The 12,018-nt window shown below is 44.1% G+C and overlaps 1 protein-coding gene across 6 annotated transcripts in view; it reads left to right on the top strand.

Moving 5' to 3' along the window:
* Positions 1–12,018, top strand: part of BLNK (B cell linker) — an 80,317-nt gene that overhangs the window by 25,665 nt on the left and 42,634 nt on the right. For 3 of the 6 annotated variants that reach the window (XM_088476929.1, XM_088476926.1, XM_088476928.1), the window contains exon 3: positions 7,420–7,476. The exons of the other annotated variants lie outside the window; for them this stretch is intronic. In XM_088476929.1, the coding sequence (XP_088333055.1) occupies positions 7,420–7,476 (57 nt within the window). The remainder of the gene's footprint in view (positions 1–7,419; positions 7,477–12,018) is intronic. 6 annotated transcript variants of the gene reach the window in all.

Genomic DNA, 12,018 nt, shown 5'->3' with positions numbered 1-12,018 from the left:
TGCGGCTACAGCCCACACATTTCACAAAGACCGAAAAAAAAAGAACAATATTTTTATTGTTTGTGTAGCACACTTTGAGGGTGTCACCAACCTTTAACAGACAGACGCACGCTTGTTGCTGCTGCTTTGAGGATGCAGGTGGAATCTAGACGTGATTTGGAACCGGGGACACACTACCTCCATCAATTGTCTAAATCCCACTGCACTAATGGCGGATACCGGACGCACGTCTAACACCAACATAGCAGTCAAGGCCTCAGTTATACGTTTTGCTTCAGGATGACTGCTGTCGTACTTCATCCTCATCGCTAGGGACTGTTGGAGGGTCAATTGTTTAGTAAAAGTAGTGATGTTCCTACTTCCTCTCTGGGATGATGAACAACTCCCAGCAACAGCAACAGCACTAGGAGGAAGTGGTTCTTGATCTTTCCCTATTTTATTTTTATCGGAGAAAGTCCTCCATTTAAGTTATATTGATATATATACGTGCGGCTAAAGCGCACACAAACACAGAAAATATTTTTTTATTTTTGCTGGAGAGTAGTGCACTTTGTGGGTTACACCACCCTTTAAGAAATGAGCCAGCCGGCTCTTTACTTATGGGACACAGGCGCACGCTTGGCGCTGCTCCTTTGTTGATGCACGTGCAGCCACAGTGCACACAAGTCACAAACACAGAAAATATATATTTTTTTTGTTTGGACTGGAGTGTACTTTGGGGGTTACCGCACCCTTTAACGGTCAAGCCAGCCGGCCTTTACTTATGACACAGGCGCACGCTTGGCACTACTTTGTTGATGCACGTGCGGCTACTGCGCACACAATTCACAAACACAGAAAATATTTTTTTTTTTGGTTTGGACTGGAGTGTACTTTGGGGGTTACAGCACCCTTTAATGGTCAAGCCAGCCGGCCCTTTACTTATGACACAGGCGCACGCTTGGCACTACTTTGTTGATGCACGTGCGGCTACTGCGCACACAATTCACAAACACAGAAAAAATATTTTGTTATTTGGTTTGGAGTGTACTTTGGGGGTTACAGCACCTTTAACGGTCAAGCCAGCCGGCCCTTTACTTATGACACAGGCGCACGCTTGGCACTACTTTGTTGATGCACGTGCGGCTACTGCGCACACAATTCACAAACACAGAAAAAATATTTTGTTATTTGGTTTGGAGTGTACTTTGGGGGTTACAGCACCCTTTAACGGTCAAGCCAGCCGGCCCTTTACTTATGACACAGGCGCACGCTTGGCACTACTTTGTTGATGCACGTGCGGCTACTGCGCACACAATTCACAAACACAGAAAATATATATTTTTTTTGGTTTGGAGTGTACTTTGGGGGTTACAGCACCCCTTAACGGTCAAGCCAGCCGGCCCTTTACTTATGACACAGGCGTACGCTTGGCACTACTTTGTTGATGCACGTGCGGCTACTGCGCACACAATTTACAAACACAGAAAATAATTTTTTTTTTGGTTTGGACTGTAGTGTATTTTGGGAGTTACAGCACCCTTTAACGGTCAAGCCAGCCGGCCCTTTACTTATGACACAACACAGGCGCACGCTTGGCACTACTTTGTTGATGCACGTGCGGCTACTGCGCACACAATTCACAAACACACAAAAAATATTATTTTTTTAGCACTTGGGGGAGCACCCCTGATGGACAGAGCACCCCCTGGACAACACTACAGCACCCCTTTAGGACTGGGACACTGCACAGGACTTTGGAGTGGACACAGCCCCTATGGAGAACTGACTGCACAACACAGTCCAGCCAGCCCCTATGGACTTTGAAGTAGTGGACACAGCCCCTATTAACAACAGCAGCACAGCACAACACAGCCAGCCCCTATGGACTTTGAAGTAGTGGACAACAGCAGCACAGCGCAGCACAGCACAGCACAACACTACTCTGCACTACACTACACTACACTACACAGCCCAGCCAGCCCTAACTCCCACCCTCCCTCTTCACTGTCCACAGCCGAGTGAGAAAATGGCGCCGACGCGGGTACCTTATAGAGGATCCAAAACCCGCGAGACTCGGAAGGCGGGATGATGACGTTTTGCCTCGATTTGAGATCCGAGTCAGGCGGGATAAGTCGAGCCTGACTCGGATCTGCCTCGGATCGGGGGGGCTCGGGGGGGTTCGGATTTCAGAAATCCGAACCTGCTCACCCCTACTTATAATAAGATTGTCTACCCAAACGCACAAATACTGAATACACACACAGTGACATTCCAGTACACAAAAGTGCCATATTATCATAATTCATTTAAGAAAAGATTGTAGAGCCTTGCTTAAATTGGATCCAGCCCAATGATGACTTATTTTTTCATACCCTGATTATTAATCTCTGGGTTCAGCATAGTGTATCTTTACTCCATTCTGAAATGATATCCTGGGGGGGTGCTCTCAGAAATACCTTATTTACACATACACTAGAGAAAGAAGAAGACGTGCGCTTATGCAGAAGCACTCAGATTCTGATTTACAACAAAAAGTGTATCTATTAAAATTCAAATAGTTAATTTCTTAGCTGGTGTAATGATTAGTATTATTACTGCCTTACAGCAAAGAATGTGCCCAAACACCCCCATGCAAAATGCATTTTATTATTTTATATAATGTCACTGTCATTGATAGATATTTGAAGTTTAAATATCTTTCCATGACAGTGGCATTATATGGAAATTGATTTTGGAGTACTTAACCTGGAACCTATGGGTTAATGCGTGTTAGCTGCAGACTTACTGCACAAGGAAAATGGCTTCTAATTGAATAACTCTGGGCATTAAAGCTCGAGGCTACAACCCTTTTCCTCACACAGTAACATATCGAGGATAATTGAATTCGGCCCTATATCTGTTCCAGGTCTGGCATTTCTCCTCACTTTTATGCCTGCAGATTGCAGCCAGTGTAAACCATACTTGCCGACATTATATATCTCCTCCCTCGGGGGGCGGGGGCGGCCACCGGCCTTTAAGGGGCGGGGACGGAGTGTATACGTAATTAGGCCCCACCCACCACAGGGAAAAGCAGTGTGTCTGCGGGTAGGGGGTGGGACTAAATGGCGTGATTTGCAGAATTTTAGCCCCGCCCCCTACTTGCAGACTCAAATTTCCGGTGAAATCTCCTCATCCTTCCCACTTCACTAGAGAGTGGGCGGGATGCTGGAGATATGCTTACTCTTCCGGGGTTGCGAGGGGGCTACCTGAAAAATTTTCGGGAGAGTAGGCATGTATGATGTAAACACCAGGTTCTTGTCACACATTCAAGTTAATAAATAAATTCGGAACCATTACTATCATTAAGGGACACTAGTTCTTAGTGAATTAACATAATGAAGTTGAGTACTGTTTACTTTTAAACACACACAAAATGGCTGCTTCCACAGGTGGCCTTTTAATTCTGGGTCCATATTTTAGAAATTAGATTATAGGTCACATTTTAATCTGGCCAAGGTTTTAATTATATTTTACAGGATACTTTTCTCACAGAAATGATATGTCTGTGTTTATGTGCAAGGAGTTGGAGAGTTATGTCATACAGTGAGCAACAGGAAGGACAGAGTGATCCTCATGCCATCTTGCTTCCTGTTTTATATGCTTGGTTTCTCACCCAAAACACATCTTATGTTTTTTTTAATATATTTATTTTAAAGGGGAAGTATTACATGATTTCTTAGATAAGATCCCTGAGTGATGCGACCTAGGAAATAGACTGTTATGGCTGCATATGTGATTACGCTGTTATAGTATTACTGTACAGTATAATAAGATCAAACAGCAGCTGGTGAGCGGTTGTGTGTCTTTTTAAATTGTGGAAAATAGGAACAGGGGCATTTATTGAATAGAATTAAAATCCATTAAATAAAATAAAAATGGAGAGACATAAAGTACCAATCGATCAGCTTCCTCGGGGTATATTTACTAAAGGACGATTTTAATCGATCAGCATCGATGTTGTGTTTTTGGGGCTAAATCACACATTTCCTATCAAACTGTCTGTTAGTAAATGTGTGATTTAGCCCTAGAAAAACAACATCGATGTAGATCGATTTTAAATCTATTAAAATCAACCTTTAGTAAATATACCCAACTGTCATTTTACAGGTTGTGTTTGAAAGTTGACCTTTGGGAGCTGATTGGTTGGTACATTATCTGTTTCCAAGGAATGATACATCTCCCCCAAAGTCTATTTCCAGACCTGAGAAGGCTGCAGGTTTTCCATCAGCAGAAAACATGGTTTTAGTTCTTGAGATGCAGCACATGAGTCATCCCCTATAGCTTTCATTCACTTAGATCACCTCACAGCGGAGACTGTATAAAGATGGCGGGCAGTGGGTATAGTCCGTTCATATCGGCACTGCATATTGGACTTGGCACCAGTTTTGGCACTGAGACCTGTCACAAGATAAGAGTATTAGACTTAACAACAGCAGGTATGAACCAGTGTATTAGGCTGGACACCAGTATGTTTGACTGGGCACAAGTACTAAAAATGCAAAGTATATTGTATGAGTACATATAGGAATGTAGCATTGATATATATTTGCTAGCAGTGTTAAGCTGCCCATCCACTAGGCGATTAAATTGAATGATAACGTTATCGTTCAATCCTTCATTAATCGTTTGCAAATCGTTCACTAAAAGGTCTAAAACGACCAGTGATGCCCGCTCCCGCTGGTTGTTTTAGACATCTATCATCGGCAAACATGCAGGACAACCTGACGATAACATCAGATGATTGATGTTCCTACACTGGATGACTGCTCATTTAGTGTAGGCTGATCAGACTGACAAACCACTGCACAATTACTTTTGCCTGTCTTCTAGTGGATGGGCAGCATTAGAAAGGACTTGGGCCATTTACTAGGGTTCGCAATGCTGCAGCTGCTCCTTTTGTTCCCCTTCCCTGTCTTGCAACCCCCATATTCTCTACCCCATTCCCGGAGACCGGTCCTATTCTCCCTAGCACTGCAGTGGGAGCCATTGGGCCGCACGCCCAGACTTCATACTTGCGACTCTTGATTTATCTTTTCCGGGAGCAGCCCAGTCATCTTGGCTTCGCGAGGCGGGGCCAGGCTACAGCTGGCATTAGGCCCCGCCCCTTTGCTGGCAAGCTCGCGATTCACGGGTCCGAGATGAGGGGGTGGGACTAAATTACACGCTTTGCATCCACCCCTGCATACGGACACGCAAATTTGTCCTAAAATCTCCCCATCCTGCCCACTTCGCTAGGAAGTGGGCGGGATGCGGGAGATGTGCCTACTCTTTCGGGGGTGCGGGGTGTTACCCGAAAAATCGGGAGCCTCCCGGGAGAGTAGGCATGTATGCCTGGCTTCCACAGCGCACGCATTGAGGAGACGTGACAGACCTTTCCCAAAATAATTTTATTCATTTATATTAAAGATTTTGATGACTCTACATAACTTGCCATGTTACAAAATTATGGATTTAGGAAAGAGTATGCAACACAATACAATTATATGACACTGGAACCAACCATTTAACAACCATGATGTTTCTGATATGCATTAAAAAAATATGCTGTATGCTTTTCTTACAATATTAGATGAATTCAAATTGATGTTATTTAATATAAGTCACAGAGAAACAAAGACCTAGCACAGGGTTAGTGTGTCTTGGTATCTGTGATGTCATTATTTCCTAGAATAGTGAATAATCTGTGTCCTACACTGGACCTTATTCAGTTAGATGAAATTTGCATCTAAGCGCAAAAGTGAACTGCGCCTGGTGAAAATACGCAGTTTGCTACAAAAGTTGGTCGCAAACCTTTGAGACGCTGCATAGGTAGTAAATGCGCCTTCCTCTCCATGCAAGTAAGAGGATTAGAGGATCACTGTCAGCACAAATGATGTCCAAAAATACATTACAAAATTCATACACATTATAGGAAATTTCCAAAAAGTGTAGATCACAAGAACCCCAGTTGCTTGGAGCCTGACTAATGAAAATCAGATAAGATTCATAATGTTATTCTTATAAAAAAGCCCACGCTAATAAGCAGTGGCGGCTCCAGAGGTGGAGCTGCAGCGCAGTTCAAAATTCAAATAGGGGAGCCACACCAACTGCCACCCCAAACTATGCAAAACATCACCTGGCTGGGACTCGCTGGCAGTTGGTGTGGCTCCCCTATTTGCATTTTGAACTGCGCTGCACCCCCATCTCTGCAGCTGCCACTGTTATAAGCATATCCGTAGCATCCCCCTTCCCATGGTCATTGTCTTCTCACAACTTGCGGGTAAGCGAACCCTGATGCAAGTCATGCACATTTGTCCCTTCAAGATGACCATATTGGACATATTTTGCAGGTGACTGATGCAGGCTAATTACATATATAGGTTATGATTATGTTACTTCGTTTTAAGACTAACTGCCATAGTGTGTCTCTCAGTATCTCAGTAATTCCTGCCGCAGTGTAAGTGTCCCCTTTTCCACTAAAATGCCGGGTCGCACCTGAGATTATGTTCACACGCCCATCTTGGGCGCGACCCTACCAAGACCCCTGTCAGACAGGTGGCCCGACCTGGCATTAGTGACTCCATCGGCATCACGTGATGAGCCGGCGCTTTATAGATAATCTCCTCTCCAAGCTCCAGCTCTACCTATGCAGAGAACGGGTTGAACACTGCATCACGAGCTGGATTGAACACACATTCAACCCGTCTAGTGTCCAGGGTTGAATTTCAGACCCGGCTTATTTCAACCCTGCCCTTTCACACTGCACAATAACCCGGGATGCTGCGCGCTCACGTGCGATAACCCGGGTTATTGCTGCTAGTGGAAAAGGGGTATCAGTAACTCCTGCCGCAGGGTAAGTATCTCTCAGTACCTCTGCTCCTAATAAGTCCTCAACATTTTTTCAGCATGATGCACGAAATGTGAAGCGCTTTCAAAATCAATCTTATGAGTGTATTTTGAACATGATGGCGGCACCATCATTTGGGGATTCGCATGTAAAATAAAATAACTCTACATTTCCCTGTCATTATCTTCTATCCTAAACTATTTTACACCATTTATTTTGACTTTTACAAATGTGTTTCATTGTGTAATCCAGTGGTTTTGTTTTTTTTAAAGTAAGATTTCTTAGACGGTTTGAACACTATTGAATAATATTCAGTGTCCCATGTAAACAAAATATCAGTATTTAAATCCAATATTTATTGCAATAAAAGAAAGTGAAAAGGAGATCTGCTTGTATCATGTAGCATCACTTAATCATTTTCTAAAATCTTTCTAATGACGTAAGTTAGAAACCACTGATAAGAACAGCTGTGACTGGCTCTGTCGCTATTGCTTCCTCATTTAGCTCCGGTATAATGTAATCCTTCTCTCTCCAGTCTATGGGTGTAAGCTGTGTCTTCCCTTAATGTTTAGGTTCCAAAACGATCAGGTGGCGTTAATTTGTAAAACTGGGAAAGATACGTGGGATCGGTATGACAATCAAACCTTGCTTGTTTCCGTCTGCACATGTATAATTACTGTACGCTTATTTTGTCTGCTGCAATATTTGTGTGTGCATCGTGTCCCTTTTTGTGTTTAAGGAAATCTGTCTAATATTTGACATCTAACGCTACAACACAACCTTTGTAACAAATATATATACATATCGAGATTTTTACTTAAATCGATACGGTGAATACAGTTGGTCGTGTATTATCCTGGAGTTCTACCATCTTTACCTACAAAAGTGTGTGTATGTATATGTGTGTGTGTGTGTATATATATATATATATATATATATATATATATATTCAGGTCCATAAATATTGGGACATTGGCCCTGATTCAGAGCCGGACGCTCTGACCAGAGCGCTCGCTCTGAATCAGGGCCCACCTCCATTAATATGGAGCGTCCTCTTGGACCCTCGTATAGCTGTGGGTCACCACCCACAGCATATACGAGCATGCAGGATGATGGTCGCGATGGTCTTGAGAACGCCTCCGTCTGGCAGGCACGCCCACCAAAGGGGGCGTGCTGTCAGTCACCATCGACAGCACGCCCCCTTTGATGAGACACTCCGAGCGAAGGGTCTCGCGCATGCGCACAACGGAGCTCCCTCCGTCGTGCGCATGCGCAGTGGGGACCATCGACCCACTTGCGAGCGGACAGCCGCTCGCGAGTGGGTCTGAATGAGGGCCATTGACATAATTTTCAGATTTTGGCCTCTATTCACCACCACAATGGTTTTGAAATGAAACAAACAAGATGTGCTTTAACTGCAGACTTTCAGATTCAATTTGAGGGCAATTACATCCAAATCGGGTGAACGGTGTAGGAATTACAACGGTTTCAATATGTGCCTCCCACTTTTTAAGGGGCCAAAAGTAATGGGACTATCAATTCAAAAGCTATTTCATGGACAGGTGTGGGCTATTCCCTCGTTATCTCATTATCAATTAAGCAGGTAAAAGGTCTGGAGTTGATTCTAGGTGTGACATTTGCATTTGGAATCAGTTGCTGTCAACTCTCAATATGAGATCAAAAGAGCTGTCACTATCAGTGAAGCAAGCCATCATTAGGCTGAAAATTCAAAACAAACCCATCAGAGAAAAACATTAGGTGTGGCCAAATCAACTGTTTGGAACATTCTTAAAAAGAAAGAACGCATCGAAGAGCTCAGCAACACCAAAAGACCCGGAAGACCACGGAAAACAACTGTGGTGGATGACAGAAGAATTATTTCCCTGGTGAAGAAAAACCCCTTCACAACAGTTGGCCAAATCAAGAACACTCTCCAGGAGGTAGGTGTATATGTGTCAAAGTCAACAATCAAGAGAAGACTTCACAAGAGTGAATATAGAGGGTTCACCACAAGATGTAAACCATTGGTGAGCCTCAAAAACAGGAAGACCAGATTAGAGTTTGCCAAACAACATCTAAAAAAGCCATTACAGTTCTGGAACAACATCCTATGGACATATGAGACAAAGATCAACTTGTACCAGAGTGATGGGAAGAGAAGAGTATGGAGAAGGAAAGGAACAGTTCATGATCCAAAACATACCACTTCATCAGTGAAGCATGGTGGTGGTAGTGTCTTGGCGTGGGCATGTATGGCTGCCAATGGAACTGGTTCCCTTGTATTTATTGATGATGTGACTGCTGACAAAAGCAGCAGAATGAATTCTGAAGTGTTTCGGGCAATATTATATGCTCATATTCAGTTAAATGCTTCAGAACTCATTGGACGGCGCTTCACAGTGCAGATGGACAATGACCCGAAGCATACTGCAAAAGCAACCAAAGAGTTTTTTAAGGCTAAAAAGTGGAATGTTATGCAATGGCCAAGTCAATCCCCTGACCTGAATCCGATTGAGCATGCATTTCACTTGATGAAGATAAAACTGAAGGGAAAATGCCCCAAGAACAAGCAGGAACTGAAGACATTTGCAGTAGAGGCCTGGCAGAGCATCACCAGGGATGAAACCCAGCGTCTGGTGATGTCTATGCGTTCCAAACTTCAGGCTGTAATTGCCTGCAAAGGATTTGCAACAAAGTATGAAAAAGTGAAAGTTAGATTTAGGATTGTTTAGTTTGTCCCATTACTTTTGGACCCTTAAAAAGTGGGAGGCACATATAGAAACCGTTGTAATTCCTACACCGCTCATCTGATTTGGATGTAATTACCCTCAAATTAAATCTGAAAGTCTGCAGTTAAAGCACATCTTGTTTGATTAATTTCAAAGCCATTTTGGTGGTGAATAGAGGCCAAAATATGAAAATTTTGTCAATGTCCCAATATTTATGCACCTGACTGTATATATATATATATATATATGTGTATGTGTGTATATATATATATATATATATATATAATTATACAACAATGTACCAGCACTAAATTCTCCAGATAGTAGCTTGCCAGGTGCTCAGACTGGTAGAACAGGATGCGGTTAGGATCCCGCCAGGTGGGATGCCATCTGCCGGAACCCCAACATCGGAATTCCGATCGCCGAGACAACACCGGCGCCGAAATGACACAGGATGCCGATGTCGGGAATCCCGGCAGACAGCATCCGACCGTAAGGACACTGGGGAAAGGTAAGTATCAGCCGCGGGGGGAGGGACTTAGGTTTAGGTGCCCCTGGGGGGAAATAGCATTATGCTGTGGGAGGGGGGAGGTTAGGGTTAGGTTCCGGGCAGGGAGGGTTAGGTTCAAGCATGACCGGGGGGAGTGGGGGGGTTAGGGTTAGGCACTAATGGGGGGAAGGTGAGGGTTAGGGTGCGAGGTAGGGAGGGTTAGTATAAGGGTGCAGGAAAGGAGGGTTAGGGGCTAAATAGAACAGGGAAACATTACTTACCGTTCACCTATCAGGATTTTAACCATCGGGATACCGCTGCCAGTGTACTAACAGCCAGAATCCCGTCCCTCTGTATTTCATACCGATTCCGGAACGACCGCCCCGTATTAGCACTGCTGAGCTTACTCTGACAGTTTACCATTTAGGGCAACATAGTGGGTGGGGTGTTACCATATATAGAGCTAAAGTAGGGATAAGGGATAGTCTAGAAGGAAGGAAGCTGACGGCTGGCAGAAGTATTGCCCAGACTTATCACTGTTCTGTGGCGTGTCTACATGACTGGTATGCTCGCCTACACCTCCAATACCCAAGTATTCTTATTTAAAAAAAAATGTGGTGTGATGCCCTTGCTGCACAATATATAGATATTATTAGGGTTATGTGCGTAATAGTTTTATTAACAGTTTGCGGTCGTCTGATTATAACTTGTACTATAGAGAAGCAGAGAAGGAAGAACTCTGCATCATGAGACTATGAGACCAGTTTTGTCTGCTGTACAATGTGGTCATGACTAACAGTCAGCGCTGCAGAGAGGAAAGCATATGCAGATGTAAGAAGGAACAATAAAATAATGAATTCATAATGCCACAATTGCTAAAAAAGATGATTTACAAAATAATATAACACACACTGCTGCCTTTATAAGTATCTACTTAAGGTGTTCTCTACTTCTACTTGAGAAGCGGAGATAAGGGACCTGAGTTAAGTCAGTTTGAAAACACAGTAGAGAGCAAACCTTGGATGTATGTTTCATATAGAAGCACGTCTGATGCCACAACCTTCCTGCGTCAGTAGATCATGAGACTTGCATCATCGCATTGTGCACTGTTGAGGACCCTGCACCTTCCGCTATGTAACTCCTCCCTTCATTCTCCTCACCACGTCACGATACTGCCCCAGTCCTATGTAGCCCTATGGGGAGCCCATAGCAACCCCCCCCCCATGCAATGCACCATTCAGAGTGGAGCTGGCACTCTCCTTCTGAGCCCTAGCTGGCTCCGTCTCACCTCACTGATGCTGGGAGGAGGCGTGGCCATGGTTCTCCCACCATCAGTGTGGAGAGACTGAGCTGGCCGGGACAGCAGATATGCTTGCCCTGCAGCAGCACACTGCTAAGAAATGAAAAGCCACCCACGGGGCTCAGAAGGTGAGTGTAAATTGGTGCAGTGTGAGGACCAAGTCCCGGAGGCGGCCCGGCGCCATAGCAGCCACACCCCCTGCACCTACTGTTACAAAAATGTAATTCCACCAGATTCAAGTTCGTGGGGGCCCCATACGTAAATATAATTGTGGTCTTCACCATACAGAGAAGGAGTAGAATTTAAGGGGTATATTTACAATAGTGACTGTTTTTAGAAGTGAAGATGTTGCCCATAGCAACCAATGAGATTTAAGCTATTCTCTTCTAAAAGGTGCTAATTAAAATGTTAAGTAGAATCTATTATCTTCTAGACGTTGCTAGATAGATGTTAAGTAGAATTCGATTTGTTTGCTATGGGCAACATCTCCACTTCTAAAAACCCGCACTTTAGTAAATATACTCCTAAATATCTGTTAGGAGTGCATATATCCATACATGCCTACCCTCCCAGTTTTCGTGGGAGGCTCACAATTTTTCAGGTAACCCCCCACACCCCCTGAAGGGTAGGCACTTCTCCCGCATTCTGCCCT

This window comes from Taudactylus pleione, unplaced genomic scaffold (assembly GCF_031769625.1).
Source record: "Taudactylus pleione unplaced genomic scaffold, aTauple2 ptg000198l, whole genome shotgun sequence".
Classification (NCBI taxonomy): Eukaryota; Metazoa; Chordata; class Amphibia; order Anura; family Myobatrachidae; genus Taudactylus; species Taudactylus pleione.
The sequence above is the reverse complement of the archived record's forward strand: the minus strand, read 5'-3'. Positions and strand labels throughout refer to the sequence as shown.